Here is a 21,035-nt window from a genome sequence, read left to right as displayed (position 1 = left end):
TTTATCTATGGATGAATTAGCCATTGCACTCTGGTGATACCCAGTACAATTGTTGTCACTAAGTCAGCTGGACCTGCTGTGACGAGTTTAGGCAAGTGTCTGTTTCCTGGGATAACTTTATCCTCATCAGTACAGCCAAGCTTCACAGGTTCCTTGTTGTGAACACATTTTCAGTACTAGGGAATGCACACAAGAAACGGTGAAGGGCTTTAGTTTCCCATCAGACTGAAAAAAAAACACTGTGTAAGATGGCAAAGGCAGAGACTTTGGTGCTGTACTTATTCAAGGCCTTTTCCCCCCCCATTTACTTTATAAAACTTACTTTATAAAACACACTTTATATTATGTTCTCTGCTATTGTACTTCAGATTTCAAATGTGGCTAGAAGCAAAAAGCTTGATGTATATAGAGAGGCCTTGGTTTGCAGTTACCATTTCCATCTTGGTTATTTGAAAATCTCTTGAGCAGAGACAATGTCATGTTGTCCAATGGCTAAAACTACCATTTACCTCATTGGCCTGGCCTCACTCCCCAAAGTACTGTTGCTACAACCAGTTCAAGGAGTTGTTTCCCTGTTTCAGCAATTTCTGAAGCATTAGAAATACAGGTTTGCTTTCCTGTGAACACAGCCTGCAATTTTTTAGGTCCATTTCATAAAAGCAGCATTCACACTCACCCACCCCCTCAGGAATTACTTACAATGAGCACAGCTACCACTGCGCCCTGGATAAGTCCGGTTAAAACATCACTCCAGTGATGCTTGTAGTCAGAAACACGTGAGAGACCCACATAGATAGATGCAGCAATAAGACCAAACTGTAAAGTAGGACGTACAAGTCTTGCCCAGTCTCCTTTCATTCTTGCCTGAAGATAAAGCTGAAAGAAAAAGAGAAACAAAATGCAGAAAGCACAGATACAGTAAAATTGTGTTGGGTCTTTTCAAAGAGCTGATTGAAATTTTATTGAAATAATATTCACAGCTGTTCTAGGTGCTATAGTTATACTCTTAAGGCTGCCAAGCCAGGGTTTGATAGTTTTGGACTTTAATTTATATATCACACCATCATATTGTTCCATTTGTACCAATGTGACAAATGAGTATTTTCAGGATAAAGGTCCTGGTAATACTAGAGCCACTTAAGGCTCAAAAAGAATCCAGTGGAAGTCAAACCAGTATTTTACTCCTGCATGAACTACAGGTAAGCCTTAGATAGAAGATAGTTTACATTTACTATACATAGAGTTGACAAGTTTTTAAACTTCATTCTCAATTCTAGTCACCTTTAGTATGATCAACTTTTAGCATAGCATTGTAGCTGTAGCTAAGTATCAGAACCAACTTGATGTAACGATAGCATTTCTCAGTTATCACTGGTATATTTCACTGAGCTGTGTTCCTCACCCTTTTCAGCTGCGTATTAACCACACTGCCACTCTGGTGGATATTTGAAGTTCCCATGTATTTTCCCTCCCCTCAGGTCTGCTTTTGTTGTGTATAGCTATGTTTTTGATGTATTATCTCCATTTTGCAGTATTTATTACTTTCCAATCTAATCCAAGACCCCGCCTCTGTTTCTTCTGTGGTGTGTCTAGGATCTGTCTGTCCACATCTGTCTAGCTCTCTAGTTTCTCCAAATTTCTGTTAACATAATTGAATTTATTCTGAAACTTAATCCTATCGCCAAAGAAAGCACCATAGTTACTGCATTCACTAACAATACATTTGGAAGTATATCTTCTCAGAGACACTTAGAAACTTCAGGCCAAGGACAAAACCTTAGCTGACAGTCTTGAGAAATGTAGAAACCAACACACAAGCATCAGGCACCAAGGCAGCACACCAAACTCCTGGTAAAACCCTCCACTGCCAACTTCAAAAGACATGGCTAACAGAGGAGCAGTACATTTACCATGTAAATACAGGCACAGAGAAGACACTGTAGATGCAGAGGTGATACTTTCCAAAGTTAAACATTTGGGGAATGTTTCTCTTAGTAACTTACATCATAATTTTGGCATGCTGACATTTTCAGCTATAAATGGAGCATCAAAAACAACCCTATTCATAAACAGTTTTCTTTAATAGTAAGGTCAGGGTAGAATCAGACTCTAAAGAAGCTACACCTAAGACTAAACTGAAAAATAATTTTTCCCCTTCAAATTGGTGGGCACTGCATATTTCTGTGGGCCTCAAACTCACCACTAGGGAAAATACAGTTTAGCCACTTCAGAAATTACCTGTCACACCAAGTTATTTTAACAAAAGGTGTTTTAATGGACTTACTATGATACTGCTTCTGGATTTACCAACAGTAGAACAGAACACTACAAAGTGCCTGATGGAGCAGAGGAAGGTCCCAGGAGCATATGCTGGTAGCCTGAAGAGCAGGCTGATGATTTAATACTGGCTGTACTTCGCTCTTTCCCTATTCCCACTAAATTTTCCTGAAGGCAGTTAAAATACCTTGCTGCAATGAAGTTTTTTTTTCCATATAAACATTTTTGGAAGTTTGCAAAGGGTGTATAGCCACAGTAGGAAAAAAAAAGGTTATGCAACCCTTTTGCAGATATGTGAGAAAATAGGTTTACTTATGAACACAAGAAGAAAATGGGGCAAGGCATGTAAATGCCAACTTGGAAGGATGTCAGCTCAGTGCACTGAATGATCAATAAAGCAGTCTTTGCCCTTAGGCAAATTCTTTCTGCTTGAGAAAGCATCAGGCAAGAAATTTGGATTTGACATCTATGTGAAAGCTTGATTTCTGTACTTTGAGAGTAATCTCCCATCATGTTCTATCAGCTGCAGAGCAGAGCATAAGCAGCTGGCTATAGACTTCACAAATTCTAGATGATTCTTCACACCATCAGCTCCTCTATCTGTACAGGAAACGGCCAAAGGTCTTTTCGCACCTTCTACAGCAAATAGATTCACAGTGTTCTAAAACCAGGCGTGAGAAGGGTGAGAAATGATACCACAGATCAGTCTTAGGCTGACTGATCACTGCTGTGTTTAATTTCAGAAATAGCAACTGTCATTCTGGTTACAGTTTGTTTTGGGTTTTTGTTGTTGTTTTTTTTTTTTTTTTGTTGTTGTTAAGTTGAAAATAATTGCTTATTAACCATCTGCTGCTGTAGGAGTGTCGGGGGGTCTGCACAGTGGGGACGGGCAGAGACGACAGATGTCTGAAGCCAAGTCGTGGACTTGCAGTTTATTGCAAAGGGCCTGGGTGCAGGGCCCTGCTGGGAGCTGCCAGCCGCAGCTCGGAGCAGGTCTGAGAGAAGAGAGGGGTAGAGAGGATGGGAGGGTAAGAGCTAAGACAGTAAGTAAGTAAGTAAGTAAGAGCTAAGAGAGCAAAGTTCCCATTACAATACAATAAATCATCTTCTCTGTTGAATATTCTGATTCTCACTAACCAATCTAGTACAAGATACAAATCCTATAGCATTTACATACAGCCTATAAGAATCACTATATTACCATACTGTGCTACATTTTAAACCCTAAAAACTCCTCCTTGGACCCCTTCTGCCAAGCTGGCAGGGTCTGCTCTGACCCTTGGACCTGCCTGCAAGCAGAGGGAATTGTTTCATCAAAAGGGGATTACCTTCAGCAGCCACACCATTGTTTTCCCGTTGTTCAGTAACTAAGGGGTCTCAAAGGTTGCCTTCATTTCAATCTCGCTTATAGTTTCTATATTCTCAAAATCTTTTGCCAGGCAATCATATTTATAAGGCTTTCCTGTTCCATCCTCCCCAACATGCTGCAATAGCAAATGCCATGTTATTTTTAAGCCGGTAGTTTCAAACTGATGCTGCTTTTAACAGGCTCTGAGTTGTGCTACCCTGCCAAGCTTCTTCCCACTACTGTGACTTGCTCTTAGAAAGACAACAGCAATGTCTGGCTGCAACAGGCCATCAGGTCCATGAAGAAAAATACACCAGCCAAGGAGAGGAGGATCTTTTGCTGATGATTCATTAAATGTAAATCAAGGTTAACACTGGAAGTATTCAAAAATTTCCTTTATATAGTATTAGCCCTTATGTAGAATTAAATGCACAATATGGAGATGTCCTAGCTCCATGCTGCATTAAATCTTGCTACTATTTTGACTCTGTTGACTAACAGAGTACAATAGCTTCATGCTATTTACAGAACCTCCTCCTTTATGGCATACCTCAGGTTCCTTTGTTCCCCTTTGAAGTCATAGGATAGCCTTAGAGAAAGAAACCAGAAGCAAATCCCTGTCTCCCCACCCAAGCTTCTTTTCTAGAAAGGAATAAGTATATAAGAAAAACTTCTGATCTGTAGAAGTTTTTCTAGAAGGTTTTTCCTGTGGCTTTTTGTAGAAGCCACAGGAACTTTAGGAAAGCTCACCTGGTAATACTACTGAAATGCCTCCTACCAGCATTTCCCAAATTGCTGAGGACAAATTTGTGAGCCTATGAACACAGCAGAAGCATCCCAAGCTGCTCTGGTAGTGGCCCACTCCTGTCAGCATTTTGACCATGCCAGCTTCCCTCCACACTGTTCTGAGCATTCTGATCCTTCAGCAGTTGTCTTTTAGCTATGCTCCATTGCTCTCCATTCCCCCATCCTGCTGCCTCTTGTGTTTGCTTCGTTCATTCCTTTTAAAAGTGCAAAGAGATTTCACAAGACTTCTTTTTAATGGGATTAAATAATCTTGAGGTTTTTTTCCCTACTAGTTTACTCCATAATGAAAATATGTCCTCTATGCCACACACATCCTGAACACAAATTTCTTCTTAATCTATGGTCTAGTACTTCATTTCTAAAAATACAGACAAGCAATGAAGACAAACTCACAGCTACTTTGTGGCTTCTTGCAAGAAGCCACAGACATGAATGGAAGGGTCTCTGCAACTGGAGAATTATTTGCTACTCCACATTTCTAGCATGGCTTTTGAGCATTTGCTCTTTCAACAGAGCAGTATTAATTTACATAAACACATGCCTACCTAATTTGGAAGTACAGTGATTTGTGTTTCCTACATGGACTTCGGGAGGTGCAACCATGTGGCTTCACAAGGAAACTTCCTAACAGCTAATATGATTCTTCTTCACTTTAAGGGCACAAAATTCTTTTAAATCTACCAAAACCTACTCAGTTCACCAACCAAAATTATATTTCAGATATTTAGTTTCAATACCTAATACTCCTTGGTTATTTTCATTCAATACCTTCTCCTATTTTTTTCAAAACCCAATTATACAGAAATTCTGCACTGCAAAATAAATTTGCCTGTTAAGGTATGGGAAATCCTCCCGCACTTGTTCAAGAATGGATGTCAAAAGGAAGAAATTTGGAGAGGGGAGGGATTGTGGTGGTGTTCCCCCACCAAGTAATAGTACTACTTGTACCAACTGATTTTTTCTGATACTTTTCAAAAACAGATTTTCTCCTGATACCAGAAGGCCCCAGTAATTGCACTTCCTACAGGGGTCTTGTCCTAAAGAACAGAAGCAATGCACACCTTCCCTTTAGGGACATACCTATTTTCACTCTTATTTCTGTCTCTCCAACCCTAAGGGAATCACAGCATCATTAACTTAAGAGCAGAACAGTGAGGAAACAGCTTCCAAGAGAGAAAATTCCCCTGTGACACAGAGAAATGAAAACGCTTCTCAGTTTGTCCAAGTGCAAGTAGTGAGACTCTGGAGACAAAACAAAGGTGCAGAAAGTCACCTTTGTCATTTCTCGTGAAATAAATCCCTACTTTGAGAGACCTCAGTAGCTGCTACAAGTTTAGAAGCGAGCAAGTAAATGGCATGTACTTTACTTAGCTTAGCATTTACTATTAGTCATGTCTGTCTTTGTGGTATCTGCCTGAGCAGTACAGAAGAGCCCTATGGCATTGCTGTCTAGGAGGCACAAAATACTGCTGTGGTTACAGTCAGTATTTGGAGCCATTACTGGCACTGTTAGGAAAGCTCATACTTCAAAGCAAGTCTGCTGACCCAAAAAGTCCCAAGAGCCACAAACCATAGGGATTCTTCCCAAACCAAGAAGCTCTGATTTAGGAATGCTTAAGCACACTCAAGTCCATGTGCACAAGTATGTGGTTTGCTTTTGGATTTCGGAGGTGGAGGGAGTAGATATGGAGCCACTGTGTATAGGTGGTTTTGTTAATGAGGCAGGGGTGGAAGGAAGCGAAAGCACAGGAGGCACCAGTGTTTTGAAGTCTTCACAAAAACAGCCTTTGCACTAATATGAAAGGATGGGGCAAAATTTTTCAGAAGGCTGGGATTAGGCATTAACAGCTGAGACTCCAGGCACATTTGTAAAATAGGAAAATTTCATTTTTACGCATATCCTAAGGATGTCCTTACAGGAGACAATACCTCCTTGCTAAGACTGTGAAGTCTTCAGTTAGGAAGCTGAGAAGATGCACAGAGTGGCAGAGTAACTATTCACCCTCCAATTCCATCAGTAAATACACACTGTAGCCTTTCCTTGAGGAGAGGGCAGTGCAGCAGTCACACTACAACACACTTGCACCAGACACAGTTTGCATCTGAGCATCTTTGATAAAAGCCCTGTTGAAGATTGCAACTGCAAGATGTTTTCAATTACCATCTGTATGGCAGATTACCTTTTGTCAAGTGGGCAGTTTGCCTTATCTCTCTCTTTGAATGACCACATTCACACCTCCCTCGGGAGGGGACCTCTGCTTATAACAGACTATTGAATATCAGTGCATGACTGAGAAGAACTATAACATCCCATTGTGAGATGCTCCGCCCAGAGGGAGGAGCCAAGCACTGCTACCCAGATACAACCCAGTGGTTTTGAGACACCAGCGCAGCTTTTCTCCACGGGATTCCCCAGAGAAACAGCAGCTGCCTCTTCTTCCCCTGGATCTTCAGAGGAAGACTACATCCTTCTATACAGATCCCCCTCGCTCCAACAGAACCACACCTGATACTTCAGGAGGACTGCAGCCACATTTCCAATTGGATTGCTACCAACATCCCACAGGGTGTCAGGTTGGGTTCTGACTCTGTCACTGTTGTTCCAGTGTACTGCATTGTTTTATTTTATTATTTTTTTCCCTTCCCTATTAAAGAACTGTTATTTCCTGCTCCCATATTTTTGCCTGCAGGCCCCTTAATTTAAAATTTATAGCAATTCGGAGGGGTGGGGAAGGTTTACATTCTCCATTTCAGGAGAGGCTCCTGCCTTCCTTAGCAGACTGCTGTCTTTCCAAACCAAGACAAGCCCGTATTAAAATATGGTCCTCCAAGAGAATGGACAAGCTGAGACATTCAGGCTAGATTCTTGTATAATGTTATAAAGCAACTGAAACCAAACATTTAGACAGATACACAGGGATAAGTGATACAGGTAAGTGATCTGCCATCCTTGTCATAGTCCTGTTCAGCAATCCAGACACCTCTTCCCTGCTCAGACTAGGCAACAGCAGCGAGAAAGGCTCCCTTCAGAGATTTTCAAAGCCTTCTCTTACATCTATAAATGTTTTCAGAATAGCTCTTCCCTTTCTGCTTGTTATGGGAAACTTGAGAGATGTCTTCATATAAAAGCCAGTTTGCATAAATGCCGTTACTCAAATAGCTTTTATAAGAGTTATTCATCATATTTCAACCAGTACAAACACTGGAATTCAAGGAAATACAAGAAATCCAGTAAGCAGTTTAAAAATTGCAGTTCTGAGCACAAAAGAGCCACAATATGTGTGTCATATACAATCTTACATTTATGCAAATATTACATAGAAGTGCAACAGCTTATTTTGTACCTGGAAGAACTGCATCTATGAATAAACACAAAGCTGTAGGCATCAGCCAACAAGACACCGCCTGCAAACCAGAAATGTGGATAATGTCTCTCCCATGTACTTTTAAACACAGCGGGCTCACATCCAAACAGAAAACTGTATTCTAAAAGGAATACAGAGCCGTAGAAGAATTCATGAGTCATTCATGAGCTGGGCTTCTAAAAAAAAAATTAAAGGAATAAAAAAAAAAAAAGGCAACTTAGACTTTGATGCCTGTCAATACATTTTGCTTTTTTAATGAGATCACCTCCTTTTCATAAATACATATTTATGACCCTGGTCAATCTGCATTATTATATGTCTTTTGTTTTATTTTGATTGGGCAGAAAATAAGAAAGAAAGAAGCAACAGTTCAGAATTAGTTCTTCTCCTTCCAGTGAGTGAAAAAGATACAGGTCTGCAGTGCCTTCAGGGTGGGAGTGTGCCTGAGCTGCTGTTCAAAGGGATGGTATATCCCTATTACTCTCACCGTATCTGTCTTCGCTGTGTTAGCACTGATGTTTGAACAGCCCTGCAGGGAACTGATCTGTGGGAGAGCTGAACTGGGGAGGAAATGGCTAAACCAGCAAGAAAAGGCAGAATATGTACTAGTCAGGGCTCTTTAAGATAGCTGCATTCTGCTGTCAACGGCAACTGATGTGCAAAAGCTGCCTCCTAAGCAATGGGCATTAATTCCTGTTACTAGTAACAGCTCAGCTTTCAATTCAATATCAACACTGTAATCAATCTGTTCTAAACAAATACTACTTGTCCAGTGAGCAATGGGGTCATTTTGGGTTTTAATCCTCCAGCCTCAATTTGGCTGTACATTGCCAAAATAATTTCACATTGACATAATTTTTACTGTAGAGCAGGATAAACAGTAACATTTTATTCTGTTGCAAATTGGAATACAACACTTACCGCTTTTCTGATAGATAAAAACTGCTGGAAGTTAGTACTTTAACATTTACTAGAAGAACTAGAGCACTGCAATGTATTGCTTTCAGCTCAGTCCTAGAGGAGCCAGTTCACAATATTGGAATTACTAGTGGCCCTAACTTCCAAGCAAACCACGGAGAAATCAGGTTCTTTTGTTTCCTTACCATAAAAAGTCTAAATAACAATATTAAAAGAATATTAGGAGCACATACCAGTAGAAGCATGAGTGCTTCCATACTTGAGCCTTGCAGCATGACCAGTTACCCTTTATTTTTTCATCTGCTGAAAGTAAGGTACTTGATACTATGCACAGCTACAGCCAAACAAAGCATTTTCTGTAACACATGTGTTTTCATTAGTTTTGGAAGACTAGTCCTCAACTTTCATGTGGGCAAGAACACAATAAAGACAGTTCTGTAGCTCTAGTTTTTCAAAAGCATTTGCAAAAGTGAAGAAATAGGTGCTGTGCAAACAGACATAGCTAAAATACTGTGTTAAAGACTCTTGTTTGAATACTGTTTCACTCAACCTCCCATACCAATTAAAATCAGTTTGAGAGTTTGAGAGCAGAGGTTGACTGGCACATTTGGGAGCACTGAGTACCAAAAGCAGCCTAAAGCCTGTTTTCACTTGTGTTTATCTTATGATCTCTCTGCAAAAGAAGGCTGTCAGTCCCAGCCACTGAAACACCAGTTACCCTCCTCTTCTCATCTGTAATTCCATGTGACCTTGGATACATAAAGTGTTCCCAATGACTTGTAGGAGAGCCACTCAAGTTACATTGTGCAAGATTCATCATCCCTTTTTGTCCCAAGTCTAAGCAGCACAAACACGCTGCCATCCCCAGAATAGCAGTGCCTCTTGGCTGGGTTTGTGTAGCTCTATTCTTCATCCTGGGATAGGCGCCGGCAGGGAAGTGCCCAGGCCAGCCACAGCCAAAACTGATTCTGTTACAGAAACATAATCCTCAGGGCCACACCCACTTCTGCCAACTGTTCTCACTACCGATGGCCGCATGCATTTAGTACTTTAATTTAAAATAACTTTTTAAACATACTTAACTTGAAAAGTCAAAGCAAAAACTGCCTGCAGCATCCCCCCCCTCTAGGGCCAAGGGGCTAGTTTGGTCACATGGACACTGGTAGAAGAGCTGTTCTACTACACTTGCTCTCCCATTTCCAAACCAGGATTAAACAGTTCTGATTCAGGAGTGGTCATGCCAGCTGTTTAATTGTGGAAAAAAAGGAGGAGCATCAGGAGAGGACAACACAGATAATTTGGGATCCATCATCTGTTATTAGGTCACTGGACTCCCACATACTGTTGCGGTCAAACTCCCTCTAGCCTGCACACAAAGCTGCTGTTGGCAGAAGCTCTTACCCCAGAGATAACAGCTCTGCCTGGACCCAAACTAACCCATCTAGCTCTGCCAAATGAGTCTCAAATTCATTCTCCACCATAGCTTCCTAGACTGACAGACTGCAAGAAGGTCTTTTTCTGGGGTTTCACTAATTCTATGTTAGGAAACATAAGAAACTTAACTTTAACCTGGGAGTGGGCTGAAAACCCAAGCTTTAAATTTGTCTAGCTAGACACAACAGCTTTTTACAGGTGCAATGACCTCTGGGCTGTGAGAGCAACAAATTATGTATACTGCTGCTTATTTAAACAGATGGATAATATAAACTATTTAACATTTCCATGCAACAAAGAGTTAAAGTAGAGAATTTGATGACTAATACAGTGAGTGGTGTTTCCATGTGTGGCCCCTGCTATGAGATGGAACATGCAGCATAGGATTATGTTCAGAATTGCAGTTTTTTCTCCTGATACCAGCAAAGCCCTGCAGTCAGGACTCAAATAATTTTGGCAATCTCCTGGCAAGCAGAAGAAAGGAATACTCCTTAGCATAATTCGGACTCTTGAAGAAATCCAAATGCTTGCCAAGTCAAAAAGGTCATAGAATCACAGAATTGTTTAGGTTGGAAAAGAGCCTTGAGATCATTTGAGTTCAACTGTTAACTCAGCACTGCCAAGTCCAGCACTCATTTATGTCCCCGGGTGTCACATCCACACTTCTCTTAACTACTTCCAGGGATGGCAATTCCACCATTTCCCAGAAGTAGCCTGGTCCAATAGTTGACAATCTTTTCCAAGTACTCCCATCCTGTTGCTGGCTGCCTAGGACCCCATCTGGCTACAACCTCCTTTGAGGCAGTTGTAGAGTTGTAAGGTCACCCCTGAGCCTCCTTTTCTGCAGGCTGAACCCCCAGCTCCCTCAGCTGCTCCTCCGAGGACTGGTTCTCTGTAGAGTCATGGATTCACCTGACACAGCACACGCATTCAGCAGCTACCTTTTAAGAGCACACTTTCTGCAGTACACACCAACACACACACACACACACAGACACACACACACGCACACGCACACACACACACACCCACACACACACACACACCCACACCAGACTCCTCCAGCTGCCCCAGAAAGCAGTATGCCAGTGTCCAGTTATCATTAACACAGCCTCTGGGTAATGGCACACGCTAACAGCCTGTCCTGCTGGTGACTCAGCCCGTGGCTGCAGAACGGGTGCAGGGCACAGATGAAGCCAGCATCAGAGTTCAGAAAACGAACAAGGCATCAAGTGCTGCAGGTTTGGCTTGGAGCCAGCAGCAGCACTCAGCCTTGCCACATGGGCAAGTGTGTGTGTGTGTTTTCTTCACCTTCCTGCACTAGCTGTCCTTCTGAAGACATCTGAACTCGATTTGGTTTCTTGGTATGCTCTAAGGCTATGCTAATCAGCAAAACAAAAACAGGAGCCATTAACCTTCTTCAGATGTCCCTACAATGGCCTCACGGCAGTTTCTATGAATAATAAATAATCTTATTACCAGACAGAAGGAAGTAGAAGTCTAATCTCCACAAAGCCTCTTATTTTTACTGGGCAATATGGCTCAGCCAAAGACAAAAAATGGGTGCAGAAACAGACAGGGCTCTGGAAACTCACTGACTAATTAATGGAAAACAAACTGATCTACAATGAAACACTTCCTGTTCAAATATCATCTTAGAAGAGTTAAAGGCATTTGTAACCCTCTAGTTTAAGGATGCTACTAAGCAAAGCCATGTTTTGCAGTTACTACAGAACTGAGTGAACAGAAGGACAGCTCTGAGCACAGCAAGTGTCTGAACCAGGACAGACACAAGGACAGGATTTATGGTATTTTGATGTAGCATGCATAGGAAGGGTTTGATTTGCACTGACTTGCCACCTACCCATGTGGGAGGTTGCCAAGAATCAAACTCAAAGCCCCAAAACAGCTAAGGTTCATAATTTCCTCTTCAAGAATTTCCAGACAAGCTCTTTGCATGGATTCAAAAGAATATGCCACAGGCACTCCAGAAAGCATTATTCAAGCCACATGAAGTTAGTAACTTCAAAATAAAGAACTCTTTACTTTCTTGCCAAAGGCTGAATTTTTTCCAAGCCCGGTAGGTTAACTAAACAAGGTCTTAACTCCAGGCTGTTCAAGACATCTTCTACTGTCTTGTATGCATCTAGAGAGTTGTATTACCTAATGCGACCCATTACCTTCAATTAATAGTTGAGAATTCTCCTGACCACCACCATTTACCCAGGCTGCAGAAGAACATGCCTTACACACATGGGACAGAGGTAAACGCTCAGACAGCTCCAGATCTCTGACAGACATCTGTAATCCAGCCAGTATGAATTATAAACAATACACATTGCTACACACCTACCAAGTTTTTTCTTATCTCCAGGTTTGTCCTTCTGTGAGATTTAAATATCACGTTATCATGTTGTTTAACAAAACCATGTGAAAAGATGTTGGATAAGAAGGGTCTGACTGAGCCCAGAGGGGCAAGTCAGTATTAGGGTGCTCTCTGTATAGCAGAAATTGCTTCCCTGTACAATGGAAAGAGTGGGTTTGGCTTCGAAGCACTATTATGAGTGGACCCATAAAATTTTGGAGATTGCCAGTCATAATGAGCAAAAACACTTTAACAGCCAACAGGAAGTCATACCACCATATTTAAGTCAAACCCAGGATATAACACTTTTATAAACTCTTTGTATTTACATAAGACTGGTAAGCAGGAGAGACAATCTGAACAGGTTTAGCCATAAAAAAACCTGCATAACAGATCAAAACTGAACATCAAGCTTCTGAGATAGCTTTATTTTAAAATAAAGCTTAAAAACTACCTAAACCATATTGAAGAGCCACCCCTTCCGTGTGTAGTTGTTGGGGTTTTTGTTTAGTTTGAAAAATTGGTTCACTCACAGTGGATGTTATACTAATGCCATGAGAGAGTGAAAAAATTAAAATGCAACAAAGACAAAAAAAGAAAATTTAATCCGACATCTGTAAAAGTAATGGAATGCATATATTATGTTAGTAACTTATGTCCAGGACTAGTGTTTAATTTTCAACTACATTAACAACAAAATACCATAAAGTTGTTAATACCTTCTATGTTACCACTTAGCAGGGGGAGAACAACAAAATCAGTCTTCCCTAAGAGGGAAGATTATTTGTCCTAGTTTACTGGAACAATTTCAACGAAAATATAGTAATCCCTAAATGAAGTACTTCTGCATTGATCTTATCACTAATATTTACTGTCCCCTTGCTTTCCTCACTCTTGCCTCTCTGACCCTAAAAAATACAGAAAAATAAAAAGGAATTTGAAAATTCAATTTGATCTGCTGTTTTGTGTTTATGGGCCCAGCCATACTTGATCTGTGTTTAAGGGTCTTTGCTTTATTTTAAAATAGGCTTTGCACATCTCATTAGATCAGACATGTTTCATTATAGATTTTTATAAGGCTTATAAATTTAGAAGTATTATAAGCCTTATAAATTTTATAAGGTTTATAATACTTTAAATGTAACTAAATTTAAGTAGCATCATCTTTTCAAAACACACTTGTCACTGGGCTCATTTTAGACACAGCACACAAGCCAAATACCATATTATGTATTCTTAGGCATACTGAACATCATTCTACTTCTTGTCCCAGTATCACCACCCTTACAACTCCTACTGGGAAGTCTTTAACTGTACCAGACAAGCATCCTACAAAAGCCATGTCCCTTGTGCATAGTAGCCAAGTAAATATTCAGTACTGGGTAGCTAACAGATCTTTTGTTATCACTTAGATGGAAAGAGCATACTTACTGCTACGAAGAGCAAGCAGTACATGGAGAATGAAGAATGGCCAGAATAAAATGATAGTCTGGAAAAGAAAAGATCAGACATCATCAGTTTTCTTTTACAACATTCAGTCTGCAGTGATACTAATATATATTATACAAGTGAACTGGTAAAATGCAAACATGTCTATACTACTCTTCAAGGAGGCTCCCTAGGCACACCACACAGATTTTGACCAAGACTACAGACTTCACTACTCAGCAGTTATCCTGTTCCAGAGTTAAGCTGATCTCTACATCAGGCAGTAAGTACTGGACTTTTGACTGAAGTTTGAACAGCAAGGGAACACATCTTCAAAGACAGTAACTAAGTGTCCTTTAATAGTTCATCTTGACAAATGCCAGAATACTTTAAATACATTTACTTCTTAGAAGTCCTTATAGTCACAGTATATGTATGAATATAAAATCACATTAATTACCCCAAAACAATCACTTGCATTTAGTCACCATCAGTAGTTAACAACTAATATCTAGTAGTTTATATTACATTTGTACACCTTTGTGAAATGTATGATTCACACAGACCCTGATTATTTATTATTGAAAGGTAGGGGGAAAGGCAGGAATGCAGTTTACTAGCCAGTCAACTGCAAAAGATGACACTTCATCTAATTTGCAGAAGTGATTTGTACTTGGTGATCTCATTGAGAGTGTCAACACTGCCTTCAGCTCCCAAAGGCTTGGCAACTGACACTGGCAGTCCAGGATTCCTCTGGCCAGGTCCTCCCTGCACAGCTGGTTTTGTGAGGAGCCACAGATGTAAAATAAATGTCACCCACCTCTTCAAGAAAATAACACAAAATGTAAAGACAATTTAGTCTTAAGCAGGGAGATGCAAGAACTGTACTTGGCACTACTTTTTTCCATTTTATGCACAGAGCCTTGTAACAGTGCCGCTCTACAGGCCACCAGCCAGGTTTCAGCCAGCCTTCTGTGCAGTTTAACTACACAAGCCTCAGCAGAGCACTCCCCCCTCAGCAGTTTGGCATACAAAAACATGCCCAGCTTAATAAAGTTTCATAGCTCTGCAGTCTGATCTCTACCATATCCACCAGGTCCCTTGTTTTGGTGCCTTTGCCAGGCAGAGACCCAGAGGCCAGGGAAACTCTTAGTCAAAGAAAACATTTCCACTCTTTGGACTAGGAGAAACAAAGGCAGCTCTGACATGCAGCAAGATAATGAGGTAAAAGATGCCCTGCTCAAATACCACAAAGAAGGCAATGAAACTGTCTTGTGCACAAGTGAAACTGCAAAACTTCCTGAATTATTTAGCATGTGTAACATTTAGAAACTGCATCAGAAAAAGTCTACATAGGTTTATTCCAGAGGTTTTAGAGCTTTTCGTTTATGGTTGATTTAAAACACTGGCAACAGCTTTTGGTTTCAGAGGTACTAAATAAGCAGTCTGAAATAAGATGACTTTTGTTTCACCAACTGGTATTTTCCAATTAGCTTCTTAAAAAGAAAAATTTTGACAATGTACCAGCTTCAGATGTTTAAAGTTCAAAACCATTAAGACTACACTGTAGCTAGAGATCCCTTTTCCACTCTTGTACTCAAACACTTAATATTTCTGGGCAGGAGTCCACGATGAAAACCAACATAACAAACATTGTGAAGAGTCCTGTCCTTCAGACATGTCATCTGAGAATGCATACCATGCTGTTCTACAGAAGATACAGAATAAGGAATTCTTGGCTCCCTAGACAGTACTTTATCCAATAGCTCTGGGGCTATTCCTCTTGGCCATAAGATGATATTTTCTACAACTACTGAAAGCAACATGTTGCCAGCTGAAGGAATTTAGAAGACTAGTAAATGATAAAAGGAAAAAATACCATTCCTTCAGTTTATTTTAAATGTGTTCTTGACTACTGTATTTTTTGTTTCAGGAATTTATTAGCCTAAGGTACATGTCCCAGGTTGAAGATTTCAAACTTTGAATGCATTCTTATCTGGCATAGATAAGTACGCTCTACATGCGCTTAGCACATGAAGTATTGCCAGAAATACAACTGGGACAAAGTACTGATCCACCCTGCACACAGAGCAATCCCAGTGAAACTTCTTTGGCAAAACTGCTGTCTCTAGACTTCTTTAAGAAAAAGATATTTTAAAAAAAACTTAAAATCCTTTCAAAACACTAAGATCAACAATGAAAAATTTCCCAACAATTCATCAGCACATAAATAATGTCTTCCCAAAGCCAGGAGAATGTCATGTCTATCAGACCAGCCAAGCACTTGGCTTCTTTGTGATCCTACGGCAAGTGCTGGTTTGCCACGAGCCAGCAATAAAATGGCATAGACAATTCTCCAAATCCCTACCTTTCACCCGTGAAAAAAAGGCTAACTTATCCCAATAGAATTCACACATCAGATTCCAAAATATCCTTTCCAAAATAGTCTTAGAACAATATCCGGTGAAACTGAAGTATCATGAAATAGAGCTGGCAAGTGCAGTCTTGATTTGATTGTTTCTGAAACAGCCAATTCTGACATCAAAAAAACAGTTTTTCAGAGGTCCATGTCTTTCACTCCATCAATACCTACCTCCCAGACCTCTTCCTATGTCACAAATATGGCTTCATTTTAGCAGGAAAAAAGCATAGCTTTAATTACTTCCACTTGGACAACATATTATTCCCAAGTCAGAAAATGCCTTAAGTAGTATCGTAAAACCAGTTTCAGGTCTCAGCTGAGGTTTAAAGTATACTCCTAGTTTCCAATGTACACAGTAGAGCTGGTCCTCATAAAAAGGTCTTAAAACAAGGTAATTTAAGGACTGTTTTGCTTTCTTGAAACTTAGCTTGGTCATGAATTTCACATGGTTTCCAATAAAGACAAAGACAGTAAAAAAGTAAAGACACAAGTAAAGACACAGTAGTTCTTAAAAAGGTGGCCATAAGATTGACTACAATTTATCACTATGGTTCATTACTGAATGTCTGCATTTTTAAAGAACACTGGGAAAAATAATCAAAGTACAAACAATTCCTACAAAAAGCATATCAGCTGAATGACTTTGTTATTTTAGCCTGGATTTCTAAGCCCAGATAAGCAAGACTAAGAGAGATTGCCGTGGAAGACTTGACAAATGACAAACTTCTATTACTTTTCATGCACAAGGCCAGCTTAGCCCAGGGAGCAGAGCCAGCCTGACAGGTTATGTTTCTTCAATTAGTAGAAAAATTGAACATAGTACATAGCACATAAAAGGATAATTTTTCTTTGACTGTGACTTACAAGAAAACATATGTTTTAAGTAGTAAGTTTTGCTTGGCATTATTTTGTAAAGTACATGACTTCTTAAGGGAATTACTGACCCTGGAACTCAGTAAACAAGCTTGATGTCTTGTCTTCATTTAATATCTTCACATGAACACCTGAATGTGCAGAAACTTTAAGGCAAATGCAGGAATCTGTCAGGGAAATTAACAGCCTTGGGAAAGACAGGACTAGAGAACAGCTAAACACATTTGGTACAATGGTGAGAAATTAAAGTAAATTACAGTAGAAAGAGATATTCCACAAGAAAGGGCATCCTGTGTTGCTTCAACAGACCTGTCAGAGGCTGATAAGGAAATCTTCCCAACGTAACTACAGAATTATGAAATGATCCCTTAGAGAAAAACAGAAAGCTCAGCAAAACATTATGCACACTCCCATGTCAAAGCAAATAAATACACCCAGCTGGATTAGCCAGCATGTCCTTTCCATCTTCAAGTTCCCTGGATTCTCCCAGTCTGACTCAAAGCTTCCACTGACATTTATGTTACCCATTCCATGATCTGGAAGGGAATAAATGCCAGAGTGCTGCAGCTCAGCATGCCTGTGTTGAGTAAGCCAATGCTTGTGACAAGCAAGCCACATGCTTGTCAGTGAAATATTTCTAGTATTTCAGTGCCGTGGTTTAAAGTCCTAGTTCTACACTTAAACATCACATTCTTTAAAGTCAATTTTCTCTGCATTCAACAATCAACTTGTTTTCCCAAGATTCACTCTTTCCTCATGTGCTGGACTTGCACCACTACAACTTACAAGATCAGTGTCAGCTGCAAGTTTTGAGGACTCTGAAATCAAGCCCTTTTGTCATTATTGCAAAGAAAAGTTGAAATAAATACAAAAGCAGTTAATCTACTGAAAAATATAAGGAACTACTCAGAACCCAATGTTCCAAATTTCTCCACTTTTTTTCCTTGTCTGACTGTAATTATACCCACACTTCAGTACAAAGCCACACATTTACACATAGGAAATGCTGCAAAAGCCTTTCCAATTCAGTAATCCTCCTCTGGAAAATTTTACTGGCAGTTTTTTCAACAGGAGACCTAACATTTAATAGCAAATATCTTGCACAATTCCATAACCATATCTGGGGTGAAGGGTGGATCCACTCAGCTCGGCTTTATGCAGCAGCAGATAGTGAGGAAGCTGCCGATGTCATGTAATGACATGTAATACACTATTTGATACTGTGACCATGTTTTTGCAGACTTTCCACTTTTTTCCTTTTGCAGTCTATCACAAACAATTAAATTTCCCTGCTTATCCTACTGACATAAACCCAATCCAACAGGTTCTAAGAAGAGATAGGGATTTACCTATTTCTAATCACCTTCCTAACCGCCAGCCTTTGAAACAAAGGCTGCTGATTGTGCAAGAAACAGGAGTATAAAGTAACTTTTTCTCAAGCTCAGCATCAACATGAAGTAGTTTTAATTAGCATTAGAGTACTGCAAAGGTTGTCTTAAGCGGCAGATTGACCACATTCTAGAGCTGGTTAAAAGCAGGATTTGATGGGGGTTTGTTTCTTTACGCTCTGGGAATTGAAGAAATTAACTGACAGCACATTCAGGAGTGCAGATATTCTGTAAATTTTATTTGAACAAAAGTATTGCACACCGATGGAACAACCTAACAGAGCAATGACTACCTAAACTAGCTATTTTGCATCTGACAGCAGAATAACCAGTACTAAAAAGTTTCATACTGTTACTGTTTTTTTACTTTTAAAATAAGCAGCAATCTACCCGTGAACTTCCAACTTATTTTTTTTTTGAGCAAAGGGGCAAGCAGTTACCAAATCTTGCCATTTATGCCACACAAAAACATGTACATTTTGAGCTTTCAATATTCCAAAGTCCATCAAAATTCCATGCTGCAACTTCCTTGTGCACATTGCAAAACTATTACAAAACAAGTTATCTTTCAACGGTTCTGATTTTATAATTTCATTTAACTTAATGCAGAAAAGGAAAGTTTAACTTTCCATTACATTTCCAGGTAGCCTCCTCCAATAAGGAAGAAAATAAAAATTATGACTTTGTTTACTTCTCTTCGTACTAATTCCATCTCAGGAAAAGACTAAAAGTGAAAATGGCAGCAAGAGGTATTCAAACCAACATTTCTAAAGACTAGTAGTTTGCTCTCACATGCACTAGAACACTCCTATTCTATTTATTGTGTCTGCATAACTTACCCACAATATGTTTTTGATTGGCAGTAGTGTTATTTTTCGTAAAGGAAATGAAGACAGAAAACTATAATCTCTATTAAATCAGAGATTTATGTGCTATTCCTACTTTAAGGAACTGCTTTGGGTGAAGAAGTGCTTGACAAGTATGCAGGACACATCCTTCAGCAGACTCCTGTAATCTTCAAAGGGGAAAAGGAAAGGAGGCAGTGGGAGAACAGTTAAGGGGATACCTGTTCCTGCAGTATTGTGTGGTTGATACAGTTATACACACCCCAAGTTTTATCTTACTATGAGACTTTTTCCTCCTGTTACCTTAGATATAAGTTTTGCAAACCAGTGAAATTCTGTGAATGAGAAGATGCATCTACCTGCTTGGTTGGTCACAACTAGCTTCCAAATAATTTTCAGGATGCACGGAACACAGGTACATATTTTGATTTCAAATGACCTTAAGCATGATAAACTACTTAAACAGATTTCAAGCCCAGCTTAGTCTGAAAACCATTAAAGGGGGAAGGGTTCTAGTTTCAGTCATGAAAATGAATGTTATCTATCACTGCTCAAAAGGTCCAATTCACGCTAAGGCAAAGGAGATGTAAGCTCAGAAACAAGATCCAGATTGCAGAACTGCATCTCATTTCATTAGAGCGTGTTCACTTTCCAGATTCAATTCTCCCTACCACCAGTCAGTTTCTGTTGCAAAGGCAGCTCCTTTTGCTCCCAGATCAAGTACAGCCCCATTTCTACATGCACTGCCAGCCTAGAATCTTCTAAGGCTTAAATATTTAAAGGCTTTTATTCACTACCATGACTCATTTTTCCTTACATGTAAAATTATGTGTAGTTGCCCTGACTAAGTTCCTTCTCAAACTTCTCAAATACGATTAATAAATTTCACTAGGTCTGCAAGTGTTCCCAACCCAGCCACATTATATCCTGAATAGTAATGGCATAAGGGTTAAAGCAGTGCTTAAGGAAAAAGCTGCACTAACTGAACAGTAGTACATGTGTGAACTTCTCTTCCTTTCAAATGCCTTCATATCCAAGCTGCTTCAGTTGTTTTCTGCGGGGTTTTTTTGCATGTACATTTTCAGAAGTGAAAACTAGTATATCAGCCTCTGATGAAAACTCCCATACATGGAAATTTCAGTAGTGTAGAGCACTTCACAGGTTGAAAGCTCCATAAAAAAATAAGCAGTCCTATATACAACATACCAGTATGTCCCCAGTAAACACATAGTAAGTCTCTGGCATGTCAAATTTCTGATTCATGATGCTGATGGAAACTGCCAAGCGAGAAGTAATCCATTTAGTTATGCTTGAATCATTAAGTGCAGGTTGGTTTTCAACAGAGCTTTAAGAAGTTTCAAACCAGAATATTGGTACATTCTATGAAAGCCAAGTAATTTTAATGCAAAATAATACTTCACTAGAGAAATACTCCCCCCCCTTACTGACAGGCAGGGAGACAGATAAGGAGAGGGACAGACAGGTCATTTAATAGAGATGGGTTAACTTAAAGTGAATGTTCAGACTCTTGACTTAAGGTTAAAAATTCCAGAGCAAACCAGTTG

At 39.8% G+C, this 21,035-nt stretch overlaps 1 protein-coding gene across 2 annotated transcripts in view; it reads right to left on the bottom strand.

Annotated features, from left to right (window-relative positions):
* PLPP1 (phospholipid phosphatase 1) overlaps positions 1-21,035 on the bottom strand; it is a 65,281-nt gene that overhangs the window by 2,720 nt on the left and 41,526 nt on the right. For both annotated transcript variants that reach the window (XM_030969098.1, XM_030969097.1), the window contains exons 4-5: positions 13,946-14,003; positions 700-876 (exon numbers count right to left, since the gene is read on the bottom strand). In XM_030969098.1, coding sequence (XP_030824958.1) covers positions 700-876; positions 13,946-14,003 — 235 coding nt within the window. The remainder of the gene's footprint in view (positions 1-699; positions 877-13,945; positions 14,004-21,035) is intronic.

The sequence above is a fragment of the Camarhynchus parvulus genome, chromosome Z (assembly GCF_901933205.1).
Source record: "Camarhynchus parvulus chromosome Z, STF_HiC, whole genome shotgun sequence".
NCBI classification, from domain to species: Eukaryota; Metazoa; Chordata; class Aves; order Passeriformes; family Thraupidae; genus Camarhynchus; species Camarhynchus parvulus.
The sequence above is the reverse complement of the archived record's forward strand: the minus strand, read 5'-3'. Positions and strand labels throughout refer to the sequence as shown.